Consider the following 16,353-nt stretch of genomic DNA (forward strand, 5'->3'; position numbering starts at 1 on the left):
CGTGAAGACATCGTGCCCGCCAGGTGCCCTGCATACATTGTGCACAATGCTGCCAGAAAAGGATGTGATATGCTCACCTGCGACATCGAGTCTCTCATACTGAAGGCTTTTGGTCATTTTTCTGTTTCTGCCAAACGTTCAGAGGAACTTGAGGAGATGTTTGAGTTTTTGGAGATGCAGGGTGATCGCCTGCTTCGACATGTATCCGCAAGATGGCTATCTTTCTTGCCTGCCATAAACAAGATGTTGAAGTGTTGGCCAGCCGTTAAAGCATACTTTCAAAAGCTGGGAGAGGACCACTGTCCTCCTCTGATATGGCGCCACATTGACAATGAGGCTGGAGAAAAGGACTACAGTACATCACAAACTTACATGATGTTTCTCCAGACCACTCTGACGCCTATTGAGGAGACTGTACTGATTCTGGAGCAGGATGCACTGACAGCACCTGAATTGTTTGAGGCCATGCTCAGGTTGCTAAACAGCCTTAAGCAACGCAAAGCTGACTCCTTTTTTGGAACGGAGACAGATAAGGCGCTGCGCAAAATGCCACCTTCAAAGGCAAGGAAAGTGACGCAGGACTTCCTCAAGTTCTTCGAAAAAACCATCGCATATCTGGAAGCAAAGTTTGATTTCTCTGAGAAAAATCACCTGTGTGCTTTGACACCATTTTCTCTTAAAAAAAGTGTGACTTATGACCACCTGCGGTGTGCTGCTGAGCAGCTGAAAATGGAGAAAATAATAAACCTGGATAACCTATACAGTGAATACACCGATGCCAAGAGCCTGATGGATGAGCAAGTGGCCTGTGTTGACCCAAAAATCACTGTGGATAAAAAGTGGGTGGCCATATTCTCTGAGATGGGAACTCGGTCTCACAAGTGCGAAAACCTCTTACTTCTTGTAAGCAAGATCCTGAGTATCCCATGCTCCAACGCTTTTGTGGAGAGGGTATTCAGCCTCATGTCAGCTCGCTGGACGGAGACCAGGAATCGGTGTAACGTAGACCTGGTGAAAGCAGAGCTGCAAGTCAAAGTGAATTTTGATATGGATTGTGAACAATTTTATCACCGTATTATTGGAATGCCAGAATCCCCAGCACAATCATTTGGATATGTTCTTGAGTCATCTCAGCAGAGATGTTGCTGTACAGAGGGTGAGTATAACCAACAAGCCTGGAAGAGCTGCGCCAAGATGCAAAGTAATTTTAAACTGCTGACAGTGTGTTTCTTTTTTTTCCAGATAAGCTCCATTCAGGAAACTAGCAACCACAGACAACAGTAGATCGCTTCCATCACACAACAGAAGGTAAGGAATAAATTGGCTGTGACTTGACAGCTCGTTCCACCACTTTAATAATATGAAGAGAACTTGGTTTCCTTTCTTTTTTGCAGTTTTTAGTATTTTAGTGGCACCTGAACACCTTTTTCTTTTTTGTGTGCTGCTTGGGGAGGACCTGCTTTTCTAGACCTGTATCCGCCTGGCTTCAGGCTGGGCTACGGGACACAGACTGGCAGTGGTGGTTTTAGCTGCTGATCTCAGTTTGATTGTAGATAAGGGTTGCTTTGTTGCTTTTACTGGGTTGATCAAGACCCTTTGATACTGTGGACAGTCTTGTTGAAATGTTTGTCAGCACAAGCAGGTATCAAGGATAGTGGATTGTTTTCCTGTGAATCTGACTCAAGAGGGGTTGCTGTTGGAGCCTTTTTTTCTTCAGCAGGGAACATCTTGAAGTTTCTCTTCTTTTTTCAAGTTGTATATTTTGGGGGTGGTAATGTCACCAGAAGTCTCTGTTTCCAGCAGTGGCAATTTGGGGAAACACTTCATGTTTCCGGCGGTGATATTTGAGGGAAATGACATCACAGGAAGTGCTGTCAAAGGAAGTGATGTCACTTCATGTTTCCGGCAGTGGCATTTGGGGGAAATGATGTCACAGGAAGTGATGTCACTTCCTGCTTCTGGCGGTGGCGTGACGTCACTTCCTGTTTCCGGCGGCACGCACTTCGCACGCACGCACACACATTCATTCCCCCCCTCAAGGTGTCCCTGGCTGGCCTGCAGATATTATGGCCACCCTAGCCACACCCCTTACACCAAGGCAGCTGGAACGGTGTTCCTCTGCATTCCTGCTAAAAAAGCCTTGCTTCTGGTTATACTACACACACTGCCATACGATAATAATAATTAATTACCAACCTGAACTGACTCAGCTTAGTTTTCTAGATCTGATGAGATAAGAGTTAGCCTGGGCTGTCCAGATCAGGATGCAGTACCTTTACAAACTTTAAAAAAACCCCTCTTACAACAATCCCTTCCCTTCTGTCTAAAAGGCAGGTGATTCTTTTCTGCTATGTTAAATTTCTACAGGGGACAGATCCCTTGTGGTCATGAAGAGAGAAACCGACGAGCAGTTGGCTGAATATGCCGTTTCCCCTTCAGACACAAGTGTCCTGCCCAGGGAAAACAACAGTTTTTAACAAGTTTAAAATAAACCAGATTTTGGTTTGGTGGGAGGAACAGGCTGTTAATGGTCTGAGCATAAACAGAAGACGACATCGTGTGGAAACATGAACAAAAAACAGCAGTCAGAAAAACAAAGTTCAAGCCCAGTGGCTCCTTCAAGACCAAGGAAGTTTTATTTAAGGTATGAGCTTTCGTGTGCAAGCAGATACAGTTTATAAATATATATACACACACACGCACACACATGATGCCTCTACATAGGTGAACAGTAACTGTCTATACAGATCAGGGGTGGCCAACCTGTCGCTCGGGAGCCATATATGGCGCTTTCACACATATTGTGTGGCTCTTGGAAGCCCCTATCACCCCATTGGCTGGCTTGGAGAAGGAATTTGTTTCTTTAAATTTCAGCCAGCCTGTAGCTTAGACAGTGCATTTAAAGTTAAAGTTGCTTTCTTTCCACTTCTCCCTCCCCCATGTATTTGCCTTCCTCCCTTCCGGCTCTCAAACATCTTTTTAAAACAATTTTATTAGTAACATATGGTAACAAAATTATTTCTTACATTTTAATAACTTCTTTTATCTACCCCATATATTACTTTTTATCCGCCCCTCCCCCCATTACTTGACCCCCGCCGGTGTTATTTACCTAAAATGCTAATATTTAAAGGTACCCTTAACAATTAAAACAAAAACATCTTCTAAAACTTAATCATTATCAAAAATTGTCCAATGTCCTTATTTTCCACTCTTTTTCTACGTATCTTCTAAACTTTTTCCATTCCATCTTAAAAACTTCTAAATCATAGTCTCTTAATGTTCTTGTTAATTTGTCCATTTCACTCCATGTCATAACTTTTATAATCCAATCCCATTTCTCTGGTATTTTTTCTTGCTTCCACAACTGCGCATATAATGTCCTAGCAGCTGAAAGCAAGTACCAAATTACAGTCCTATCTTCTTTTGGAAATTTTTCCATTTGTAATCCCAGCAGAAAAGTTTCTGCAACTTTCTTAAATTCATATCCCAAAATCTTAGTAATTTCTTGCTGAATCATCTGCCAATACTTTTTCGCCCTTTCACAAGTCCACCACATATGGTAGAAAGATCCTTCATGTTTTTTACATTTCTAACATCTATCTGGCATCTTATTATGCATCTTTGCCAATTTTTTAGGAGTCATATACCATCTGTACATCATTTTAAAACAGTTCTTTTTAATACTATGACATGTCGAAAGCTTCATAGAATTTTTCCACAAGTATTCCCAAGTTTCCATCTGTATTTCTTTATTTACATTAATTGCCCCCTTAATCATTTGAGATTTCACTACTTCATCTTCCGTAGACCATTTTAACAATAATTTATATATTTTTGAAATTAATTTTTCATTATCTCCAAGCAGAACTATTTCCATTTCTGTTTATTCTTTTCTTATCCCTTCAGTTTTGATATCATTATCCACCAAGCTCTTTATTTGTTTCATTTGGAACCAATCATATTTATTGTTCAGCTCTTCAGCAGTTTTCAATTCTACTTTGCCACTTTGTATTTTTAATAATTGATTATATGACAACCACTTTTCTTCACCTATTTCAGCTGTTATTTTTATTACTTCAGCCGGCACTATCCATAACGGCTTTCTCTCATCCCTATATTTCTTGTACTTCATCCATGTATTTAACAAGTTACCGGTATTTCTTATATAATGGTAAGAGAAAAAACCGTCCATCTTCTTTTTTCCATAATACAAATACGCGTGCCAGCCAAATTTACTTCCATGACCTTCCAACACGAAGAGCTTTTTGTTTAACAGGGTTATCCATTCTTTTATCCACACCAAACAAACTGCTTCCTGATATAATTTTAAATTCGGTAGTTGAAATCCACCTCTCTCTTTTGCATCTGTCAGAACTTTCATTTTAATCCTTGGTTTCTTTCCTTTGCCATTTATCAAATTGTTTATTTTCTTTCACAATGGGAATAGTTTGAAACAAATACATTATTCTCGGAAGGATATTCATTTTAATTGCAGCAATTCTACCCAGCAAGGACAAATTAAGTTTGTTCCATTTTAACATCTCTTCATCCATTTTACGCCATAGCTTCTCATAATTGTTTTTGAATAGATCAATATTCTTCATTGTTATCTCAACACCCAAATATTTTCCTTGGAGGTAACTTCACAGCCCATTAATCTCTGTAATTCTTGTTGCTTATTTAATTGCATATTTTTGCATAGAAATTTTGATTTTTCTTTATTAATACAAAGTCCCGCCAACTCCCCATATTCTTGTATTTTAGCTAACAACAAGGGTGTAACTTGTATGGGGTTTTCATTTATAAACATTATATCATCTGCAAATGCTCTGTATTTGTAAGTAAATCCTTTTATTTTTAATCCTTCTCTTTCTTTGTCTTCTAGAATCCGCATCAGTAATATTTCAAGAGTCATTATGAACAACAATGGGGAAAGCAGACAATCTTGTCTTGTGCCTTTACTAATTATCATATCTTCTGTAAGATCTGCATTTATACATAGCCTTGCACGTTGTTCAGTGTATATTGCTTTTATCATTTTAATAAAGCTTTCTCCCAACTCCATCTTCTCCATTACGGCAAGCATAAAGTCCCAGTTTAAATTGTCAAATGCTTTCTTTGCATCCGCAAAGAATAATGCTACTTTCTTTTCTGGATGTCTTTCATAATATTCTACAATATTTACAAGAGTTCTGATATTGTCTCTTATTTGCCTTTTGGGAAGAAACCCTGCTTGATCCTCCTTTATAAAATGTATCAAATATTGTTTAAGCCGTTCTGCCAAGATTCTTGTATATATTTTATAGTCATTATTTAATAACAAAATTGGTTTATAATTTTTACATTTGTGACATCTCTATCTTCCTTTGGTATCAACGAAATAACAGCTTCCTTCCATGTGTTTGGTATTTTCCCTTTTACTCTTACCATGTTCATCAACTTCTGCAATTTCGGTGTTAACTCATCTTTAAAGGTTTTAAAATATTTAGCTGTATATCCATCCGGCCCAGGTGCCTTTCCATTTTTCATTGCATTAACTGCAGCCTCAATTTCAATTTTTTCAATTGGATCATTCAAAACTTTTTGCATATTTTCTGTTAAGGGTTCTATTTTTATCTTTTGTAAATACTCATCCACCTTTTCTTTCTGTATTTTAACACCTTTAAACAACTTGGCGTAATACTTTAAAAATTCTCTTTTTATTCCCTCCTGAGTAACCACCTCTCTTCCATCTACCACAATTTTATTAATAGTTTTATTTTCTCTTTTTTTTCTTCAGTTTCCAAGCCAAATACTTTTCAGGTTTATTTGCTCCCTCAAAAGATTTCTGCTGCAGTCTTTTCAAATTCCATTCCAATTCTTTATTTTAAAAATGTCTCATTTGCGTTTGTAATATTGTAATTTCCCTTATAATTTTCTTTTTCCCTGGCCTTTTCCTCAATTCCCTTTCTTTTTTCTTTATTTCATGCTGAATGTCCAACAGCTGTTTTTCTTTTGCTCTCTTATCTTTATTATTTAAGGTAATCAATAATCCTCTCATTACTGTTTTATAGGCATCCCAAACAGTCTGAAATTCCATATCCTCTTTATCATTCACTTGAAAGAAAGCTTTAGTTTCATTTTCCAGGTATGTCACTATTTCTTTATTCTGTAGTAAATCTTCATTCAATCTCCATCTTCTCAACTTCTTAGACAATTTTGTAATCCACATTATTGGGTTGTGATCAGCCCCAATTTTAGGTAAAATCTCTATTTTCCTTGTTATAAGACCCAAATCTTTAGTGCCCCACAACATGTAAATTCTGGAAAAAGTTTTATGTCTTGCTGAAAAAAAGGTATAATCCTGCACCTCAGGGTTAAATTTCCTCCATATATCCAAATTTTCTTGTTTGACCAGTTGAAAAAAGGACTTTGGCAATTTTCCTTCTTGGTTATTATTCCCCCCCCACCAGATCTATCCAAAGAGTTCTTAATTGTTCCATTAAAATCTCCCATTATCAAAACTTGGTCATACGTCAGTTCATCAAGTTGTTGTGTAATGTCTTAAAAAAACATCTTTTGCACCATTAGGCGCATACAATCCCAATAACAACATTTTCTTTGCATTTAATATTATTTCTACTGCTACAAATCTTCCATCTTTGTCTTTGAACACTAATTTTGGCTCCAATTCTTGTTTGATATAAAAAAATCACTCCCCTTTTCTTCTGTTCAGCCAGTGAAAAAAATTCTAACCCCAATTGTTTATTCCATAAAAATTTGTAATCCTTTTGTTTAATATGCACTTCTTGTAAACAAACTATATTACAATTTTGTTTTTTAATCCAATGAAACGTTGCCCTTCTTTTTTGTGGTGAATTTAGTCCATTTACATTCCAAGACAATAATTTGTAATCCATCATGGTGCAAACTCTTTATTAAACTACGCAATTCCTGTGCATTTGTGATTGTGATTCTTTTCCCCTGAAGTTCAAAACTCAAACCTTCAGATATTATCCACCTAAACCTCATTTCATTGTCCTGTAGTTTTTCTGTCAGTTTTTTATATGTTTTATCATTTATCACTTGCCTTGGCAACTCCTTCATGATTCTTACTCTGCTGCCTCCCACTATCAATGTCTTTTCTAAGTTTTTACTCATGATCTTTCTCACCATTTCTTTTGTCATGTATCTTATAACAACATCTCTTGGTAGATTATTTTTCTTGGCATAGAGTTCACTCTATACATATAGTCATACATATTGTTAGTCTCTTCAGGATCTTCCTCTAAAAATTCTGCAATTATTTTTATTATATACTCTTTCAAGTCACCATCTTCCTTTTCAGGTACTCCTCTCAGACTTATCTGAGTCTCCATCAATTTGCAGTCATGGATTGTCACTTTTTCTTGTATTTTCAACAAGGTGGAGTCATGTATTTTCATTCTCCCTTCTACCTCCTGCACTTTTTTAGATATTTCCTCTGTCTCCTTCCTGAGATCTTCCATATCTTTTTTAATTTCTTCTTAAATATCTTTTTTTGATGCAGTTATCATCTCTTTCATACCTTTCATCATTCTAGCTTCCATTGCCTCTAATTGGTCCTGCATTTTCTCCAATGAAGTGGCCCTTGTACGGCCTTGCTTGTGTTTAAAAACACCGAAAATTTTGATCTCACCAACTTGAACTTTAACTATCCAGTTCAAAAGATTAGAGCTTGCTTTTTACAACAAGCCTAATTTCGCCATCCTCAGAGCTTCCCAGGCCAAAATATTAATTTTTAAAGTTTTTAAATCCTTCAAAATGGCGATCGCGACTTTTTACTGCTCTCTGCAACTTTTTTTTTCCCTTTTTCTTTTAAAGGTTTCTAAAGTCCATTACAAACAATATGTCCAATAGTATTTATCCTCTTCTTATCATCTCAATCAATTCCAACAATTTTTAATGTCCCGAATACTTTAAAAACATTATTTTAATTTTGACCTCCAAGCAATGGCCGCCGATGTTTCTTAATGGTGTTATAATGCTAGAGTAGGCTTTTCTTCCTCTGCTTCCTGCTTTACTTTCCACCAAATCCCATTTCCACTGGTAAGGAGATCTCACGATGCTTGACGTACTTCCTGTGTTGATTGCATATGCTGCAGGTCTGTGACGATGGTGCTCTTTTTTCAAAACCGCAAGCAGACCAAACAATAACTTCCTTTCCACTTCTAAGCACGGTCCTTTAAATTTACAAAGTCCAAATTTCACCTCTTCCTCCCTTCTTCTTCCAAGCTTACTAGATTTCCATTTCCCACCTTCTAAGTTTATTCTGTTTAACTGCAAATAGTCCCGGAATGAAAGATAATCATCTGTACCTTCTCTACCGGTTATCCAGATTCACACCGTTCTTGCGTAGCTTTAGATGCGTAGCTTTTAACAAAGTCCAAGAAGGTTACGATTCTGTCGAGCTTATGTCAAATAAATCACTCCGAGAACTTCTGCAGATGATGAAAATGCAACTCTTCTCTGAAGACCCCTCAAAGCCTCAAAGGAGCCTCCCCACCCCCCCGGGACTCCCTTTTAGCAAAGGTAAATCTCCTCAAAGTTTCTTGTGCATATCTTGGACTGATCTCTAACTGAGAAAAGTAGGCAGTAGGCATTAATTTGCCTTCCACTACCCCGAACAGAAGTTCCAGCCTGCTCCTGTTGTGGGAAGCAGCTCAGCTCGACATTTTCCTCCCCCGGAAGTCCCGGCTCTCAAACATCTGATGTTCATGTCTTGCGGCTCTCAAACATCTGACATTTATTCTATGTGCCTCTGACATTAAGCATGTTTGGCTACCCCTGGCACATATGAACGGTTAACTTCCATTTCACTGTACCTGAGGAAGTGTGTTTGCCCACGAAAGATCGTACCTTGAATAAAACCTTCTTGGTCACTGGACTCTGACTTTGCTCTACTGCTTGAGCAACACAGCTGCTCCACCTGGTGTCAGTCAGGAGACTGAAATGTAGGAAGTCCTTGGTGTGAAAGCAGCCACAAGGCACCAGTTGGAAAGCAGGTGCTTTGCTAGGTTTGAATGTGCGCCACACCACTAAGAGGTTAATGTGTGGGTTGCTTAAGGGCCAGACTTACAACGCCTACCCACTGCCTTGTGATGCTCTTTCACCATGCCTCCAGTATGGTATGCTGGCATGCGGGAGAAGCCAAGCTGTATTTATCCAGACATTCCACAGCCTGGTTCCACAGCCTCCTATTGCAACATTATTATTTTTTTTAAAAAGATCACGCCACTGTCACATGTCTATTTAAACCAGGGCTTGTTTTTGTAGCAGGAACTCCTTTGCTTATTAGGCCACACCCCCTGATGTAGCCAATCCTCCAAGAGCTTACAGGGCTCTTAGTACAGGGCCTACTGTAAGCTCCAGGAGGACTGGCTACATCAGGGCTGTGTGGCCTAATATGCAAAGGAGTTCCTGCTACAAAAAAAGCCCTGAAATTTTAAACTAACAGAATCAGAGTTGGAAGGAACCTCGAGGGTCATCTAGTCCAACCTCTTGCAAGTGCAAGAAATTCACAAATACTGCCCCCCCCCCCCCAATTCACAGAATCCGCATTGCTGTCAGATGGCCATCTAGCCTCTGCTTAAAAACCTCCAAGGAAGGAGAGCCCACCACCACTTCCTGAGGAAGCCTGTTCCTCTGAGGAATCACTCTAACGGTCAGGAAGTTCTTCCTAATGTTGAGCCAGAAACTCTTTTGATGTAATTTCAATCTGTTGGTTCTGGTCCTACCTGCTGGGGCTACAGAAAACAATTCCACACCATCCTCTATATGACAGCCCTTCAAGTACTTGAAGATGGGGATCATATCACCTCTCAGTTGCATAAGAGACCAGAAAATAGGGTTCCCAGCCTCCAGACGGGTACAACGTAAAGAGAGCTGTTACAACAATGACTATAAATGAAGAAATGCAACTGTGACAATATTGCTAGGAGGCTGATATAAATATAACCACATCCCAACGGAAATAACAGTTACAAAATCCTTTCAAATAATCCAAGCCCACTGATTCCAGTCTCCCAACACAATGGCTACCCTGCCATAGCATCTATCCACTTGAAATATAGGCCTTGTTTCTTCTGGACAATTTCTGATGTGCAATGATTGATAAGAATCCAGTCATGCGATTTTCACATGAAATCCATAATCCCATAGCAGTCGCAACAAGGGCGTCGACTGAGCTCTTGTTTCAATGAACTTTCATCTGGCAAGGGATTAATCAAGCAGACAAAGAGCTAAACGCATTTTCTTAAGCACAATTCTTCAATGGGACTAGAGATGTCCGCATAAACATTTCGAAAGGCAACTGGCTCAAGGCCCGACCTCTACCCTCTGATCTCCAGGAATTTCTCAACCTTGGCCTGGCAATCCTATTTAAATTTACATTGTAAAGGATCCTGGATGAACAGCAGGCAATGTACTGGCAAATTGCCCCCGGAAGAGCACTGTGTAATCATGGGGTCACTGTCAAAAAGACCCTGCCATTCATCCTAACTTTGTTCCACTCAGACAGTGGAAGGATAGCTGGGCAGACCACAGGTGTTAGTGTGGGAAGATAGGAAGGCAGATATCAGAAGAGGTATCTCGCAAAATAATCTTCACAGTGGAAACCAGTCCATTAATACCACTACTTCAAACTGGACCGAGATGCAAATCAGTGCTGCCAGTCCATTCCACAAATGTGCTGCTGCACTTTAGGCTAATTGTAGCTTCTATACACTCCCTATGCGCCCTGCATAGAGCGTATGCCAACATTCCAGTCTGGATTATTACTAGGGCACAGTTGGCAATAGGTTATTAACTCAAGAAGTGATTAACATGTGGAATTCACTGTCACAGGAGGTGGTGGTGGCTACAAGCATGGACGGCTTCAAGAGGGGACTGGATAAACTTATGGAGCAGTGGTCTATCAGTGGCTATTAGACACAGGGTATAGTTGGAACTCTCCATCTGGGACAGTGATGCTCTGTGTTCTTGCTACTTGGGGGGCAACAATGGGAAGGCTTCTAGTGTCCTGGCCCCACTGATGGACCTCTTGATGGCACCTGGTTTTTTTTGGCCACTGTGTGACACAGAGTGTTGGACTGGATGGGCCATTGGCCTGATCCAACATGGCTTCTCTTATGTTCTTAACAGTCCTAGAAGAAAAAGCACGGCACTCTTGGCTTTTGGCATGTGTGTGCAAGCAGAAGGAGGGGGTTAAATGTGGAAAATGTGCAACCTAACAACTTGCACAGCATAAATGTCTCTCACCAGATTCCTCCAGAAGAATTTCATCTTCCGCCAGGTTGTGGTCCAACTGCCTTGATGTCTATGAGGAAAAAAGAGCAAAGGGCGAAAACAATGTGACATTTGTTAGGCAGCAGGTCTAATCCACAAGTGCCCTTACTCTGTTTGGTTCAAAAAGTTTTCATCTCCAGGAAGAGATTGGGGTGGGGGGACCTTGCTGCTACAGGGGTCAAGCAGAAGTTGGCTTCGCAGGCATTGACTGGCTAGCTCAGTGCTGTCACCAACACAGCTCCCAACCAATCTCCAGAGGAGATTTCACATGAAACTACAAAGTAAGGGGATGAACAAATGGAGAAATGCAGGGCTTTTTTTTGTGGCAGGGACTCATTTGCATATTAGGTCAAAGCCAATCCTCCAAGAGCTTACAGGGCTTTTAGCCTACTGTAAGCTTTCGTTACAGGGTGTGTGTGGCCTAATATGCAAAGCAGTTCCTGCTAAAAAAAAAAAGCCCTGGAGAGATTCTGGGCTACGTCGCCTTGATGTTAGCAGGGTCCATGGATTCTCCTGCTTGCGGCCCCCCTAAATCATGCAGGTGGAGGGGTGCCACAGATGTGACACCCCCAAAGAGGCCCTGAAGGGGTCTCTTTTCGGCATGGGGCTTTTACAGCAAGACAGGGGCGCAACAGCAGTTGTTCCTGTTTTCTCTGTATGTCCCGAAGCTCCCCCCATTGTGATCGCCATTACAGCAGCAAGAAGTGAACGCCCAATCACTTGCTTCTCTTCAATAAGCTTTTGACCTATCGCTTCTCTGCCTCAAGCATGACAATTCTACATAGCAAGTAAGTGGGCTTTCAATTGCCAATGGCTAATGGGTCATTTTACATTTCAATAAACGGGCAGTTCAAAGGAAGGGAAAGAGGTCGATACCTCCAATTTCCCTGTGAATGAGGCCTCGAAAAGCTAAAGAACATCTCTAAGTACTGGAAACAATTTGAATCAACCTGAGTATGGATACTTAAACCGACCCGGATTATAATTGGATATTTGTTACAGACTATTATTCAGCTGCAATACGGTCTGAACAAAATAAGATACTTGTTAGAGGGATTTCTCCTTGTCGTCTGATTGAAATTCATACGCTAACACTCAAAACTCCAGTTGGAGGAGATTGGGAAGGAACAACTATCTGGGACTCTGAGCTACTTTTCAACTTGGATTAATGGACTGAGTTTGCTGACAGAGAAAAATGACTTTGCTAAGCAAAATCTTTCACAAAAAAGGGTACTTTAAGCAGTTTGAATTCTCTGAGGCAAGATCTTGGTTTATTGACAGAGTTGGTTAAGAAACAAATGGGAGCTTTTGTGCTGAAAGCTACCGAAATCTCAAATCTACATGAGAAGTACGCTAAAGAGAACTCTGTGGAATTGAAATGGGAGAGCGACTCGTGGGGAAACAAGCAAAAGAAAATCAAAATTGAACCCTATAGCATAATTAAAAAAGAAGACCAGAAATAGAGACTGACTGAAGTTAGGTCGAGAGGAACAAAGGCTGTGGAATTTTTCACACTTTCTTCGAGAGGGATGACTGCATTAAGAAGTAAGAAGGTGCATTTTAACCAGAAAATCATGATGTGGAAATCTTTCAGAAAGAAGAGCCTCCTGAACTAGATTTCTCTCTGTGGATAGTTGGATATAGACTTTGCAAGAAAATCTGATATGTGATATTAGAAGGCTAAGTGAGATTATTTTTTCTTTTTGGGGGGGGGGCTATAATAAGTTGTCTTGTCTAAAATAATATGGACATAAAAGCTAAAGGACTAAAAAGGTTTTGAAAATAATTTTATGTAAAAATAATTAATCTAGATCAACTTTTAAGAAGGCAGACAGCATAATTATTTGATAAATTTGTGAACTTGTCTTTAACAGATAATGAGATTAGCTTTTTTTGTTTGTTATCAATAATAATAATAATTATGGGTAATCCTACAAATTAGTCTATAATTGTTAAGAAGGTAGACATCATAATTATTTTGTAAATTAGTAGATCTCCTAATATGTTTGTTTGAAGAAATTGTTTATAATAAGATAGATAAATTATTGTGTTCTATTTCTAGCCTGTTAAGGATAAAGATATTGGTCTCAGATTGTATTAAGGAGAGAGAAGGTCCATATTAGTTATAAATCAGAATATAAATAGTTTCTCCTGGGAGGCATATTAAAAACAAATCTGCCAGTTTACATAATAACTGTTCTGTCTGCCTTTTTAACAATTAATCCAACTCTTATATCCCTATTGGTCTAGAAAAAAAAAACTTATTATATCCCCAAAATAAAAGTCACATACCTGTTCTTATTGAGAGTTCCATACCCAACTACCCACAAAGATAAAGACATTTTGAAAGACCCTTCTTGCTAAAAAGAAATTGTTTATATTGAGATAGACAAAATACTATGCTGTATTTTTCTTTTAGCTTCTTAAGGATAAAGATATGAATTTTATATGTTTATGTTAACGAGGATATTGTTAAACTAACAAACTAGCCTGTGTTTTCAATATGGTTAAGCCAAACCAGCCAGTTCCGTGTTGAGATTGCTCTGACTTGTTTATACTTATTTGTGTTGAAGAAGAATTGTTTTGTTTATTTATTTATTATTTATTACGTTAAGCTTATATCCCGCCCTCTCCGCAAGCGGACTCAGGGCGGCTAACATCACATTACTTCCATTAAAAAATCAATAAAACATATAAAGCATAATTACATATTTAAATTATTTAAAACATTTCATGGTGCTGTATTAATACAGTACAGTATAGCGGTTCTGAAAGTTCGATGGTGACTATCAGTACTCTGCACAGAGCTCTATATAATGTCCAGTGGCAGCTCTCTCTTGGTTAAATGTTGAAGGCCTGTCGGAACAATTTGGTCTTACAGGCACTGTGGAATGTAGACAAATCCCGCAGGGCCCTTATGGCCTCCGGGAGAGCGTTCCAGAGTTCTGGCGCTGCCACCGGGAAGGCCCTGGCTCGTGTTGTACGCAACCTGGCTTCTTTTGGTCCAGGGATAGACAATGGACTCGTATTGCAAGGAATACTTTAGTGAAAAAGTTTTATAATGAAAGATAAAGATGGTGAAATATATGGAGAACTTTAGACTTGCAGGTAGAACGAATTGGGTATTTTATTTGGAGGTAGAATTATAACTGATATATTTGTACTTTTCTCTTTTTCTGCTTTTCCCATTCTGTATATGCCCTTTCCCTCTTTTATGCATCTATGCTTACACTTCTTCTTTTTGTAGTTAAAATCAATACAAATTATAAAAAACAAAAAAAAGCCCTGGAGAAATGTATGCTCGTGATATACTGTTCTGCGGTTTCAACTGCAAAACTGGAGGGAGGGGGAGGCTGTACTCACACCCACATGGCAGAGTGATATGTTTTATAGTAAAACTGAAGAGTTGATTCTTAAGGAGTCTCAAAGCTGCTTACAATCGCCTTTTCCCTTCTTCTCCCAACAGACACCCTGTGAGGCAAGTGGGGCTGAGAGAGCTCTGGGAGAACTGTTTTTGGGAGAAAAGCTCTGAGAGAACTGGGACTAACCCAAGGTCACCCAGCTGGCTGCATATGGAGGAGGAGTGGGGAATTGAACCTGATTCTCCAGATTAGAGTCTGCTCATCTTAACCACTACGTCAATCTGTCTCTCATAAAATTCATGGTGCCATGCCCAGCACAAACACGCTGCCTCTTACCAGAGATATCTTAAGGAGGTGCTCAGGGCTGTTGTGAGATGCCGTCGGACTGGGGTTCCGGCTGCCGTCCTTAGAGGAGGGGAAAGAGAGGAGGCTTTAGTTCCATGGATCCCAAGGAGAGCACTTCAGGGCAGAGATGCTGATATATGGCCTTGGCCAGAGCGTTTTTGTAGAAAAGGCCTAGCAAGAACTCATTTGCATATCAGGCCACACCTCCTGATATCAGCATTGTTTCACATAGGGCTTTTTTGCAATAAAAGTCCAGCAGGGATCATTTGCATATTAGGCCACACCCCTGACACCAAGCCAGCCGGAACTCCATTCCTGTGCATTGTTTAGTTATTGAATTTTAAATGGTCATTTTCACGTTATGCAATTTTTGTCGTGAGCCGCCCAGAGCCTGCTCCAGCGGGGAGGACGGGAAATACCGGTAAATCAAATCAAATAAATAAATTCCTGCTCAAAAAAAGCCCTGCCTTTGGCTCTCTGTGACCCTGTAGTCCCGAAGAGGAGGATATGGGCAAAGGGGTTAGCCACACCTTGGACGCTTACCTGCAGATGTTTACAAACAGAACGCAGCAGCTGATAAGTGGTTTCTCGTGAACGCAGTGATCCAAACACAAACTATAGACCGGAAAGGGGGAAAAAAGAAGAAAAATTACATCGCCGTATTTCCCAGAAAGCAGATGAATGAATCCTCCCTATTTTGTTCCTTTTTCTATGCACGTCTTATTTTCTTTTCTCTTGGCCCAGCGGCATCTTCAAGCACAGTATCCCTGTGACATCAGAGCAGTCCAACCAATGGCAGCCAAGGCAGTAAGCTTCACAGATGTCGGGAAGAACAGTCATCATTTCACTTCATGTTTTTGTCAGCAGTTTCAGTTCTCTGCTTTTTTGGGTGCCAATTTCAGAGATTTGTTTGTGTGACACATTTTTAGATGCTTGCACAGGGGACCTTTCCTTTTTTCCTTTCCTTGTATCCAACAAAACGTACATGGGGAAAACCACCTTTTGTCACTTTTGCTCTAGTGCGGCTCAACAGACAGAAGAAAGAGACAGGATCTATTTCAGCCCTTCTCCTTTCACCCTGCAGTCCCCTGACTGATCGGTACAAGAAATAACATAGGAAGCGAGGGTTTCCAGGTCTGGTTTGGGAATTTCCTGGAGACTTGGGGGGTGGAGCCAGAGATGGTGGGGTTTGGGGAGGGGAGGGACCTCAGCAGGGTATAACATCATAGAGTTCACCCCCCAAAGCAGCTGTTTTCTCCAGGGGAATTGATCTTGGTTGTATGGAGATCAGTTGGAATAGTGGGAGATCTCCTGCTGCCACCTAGAGGTTGGCAACCCC

General features: G+C 40.0%; 2 protein-coding genes across 3 annotated transcripts in view; one reads left to right on the forward strand and one right to left on the reverse strand.

Moving 5' to 3' along the window:
* The window catches only part of LOC132567094 (GRAM domain-containing protein 2A-like), a 65,104-nt gene that overhangs the window by 13,867 nt on the left and 34,884 nt on the right, over window positions 1-16,353 (reverse strand). For both annotated transcript variants that reach the window (XM_060232709.1, XM_060232708.1), the window contains exons 7-9: window positions 15,558-15,629; window positions 15,006-15,074; window positions 11,281-11,338 (exon numbers count right to left, since the gene is read on the reverse strand). In XM_060232709.1, coding sequence (XP_060088692.1) covers window positions 11,281-11,338; window positions 15,006-15,074; window positions 15,558-15,629 — 199 coding nt within the window. The remainder of the gene's footprint in view (window positions 1-11,280; window positions 11,339-15,005; window positions 15,075-15,557; window positions 15,630-16,353) is intronic.
* LOC132567096 (uncharacterized) lies at window positions 181-15,474 on the forward strand. The gene is made up of 3 exons (XM_060232710.1): window positions 181-1,156; window positions 1,243-1,308; window positions 14,774-15,474. Exons 1-2 carry the CDS (start codon window positions 244-246, stop codon window positions 1,263-1,265), a joined length of 936 nt encoding a protein of 311 aa, XP_060088693.1. The 5' UTR covers window positions 181-243; the 3' UTR covers window positions 1,266-1,308; window positions 14,774-15,474.

This window comes from Heteronotia binoei, chromosome 2 (genome assembly GCF_032191835.1).
Source record: "Heteronotia binoei isolate CCM8104 ecotype False Entrance Well chromosome 2, APGP_CSIRO_Hbin_v1, whole genome shotgun sequence".
Classification (NCBI taxonomy): Eukaryota; Metazoa; Chordata; class Lepidosauria; order Squamata; family Gekkonidae; genus Heteronotia; species Heteronotia binoei.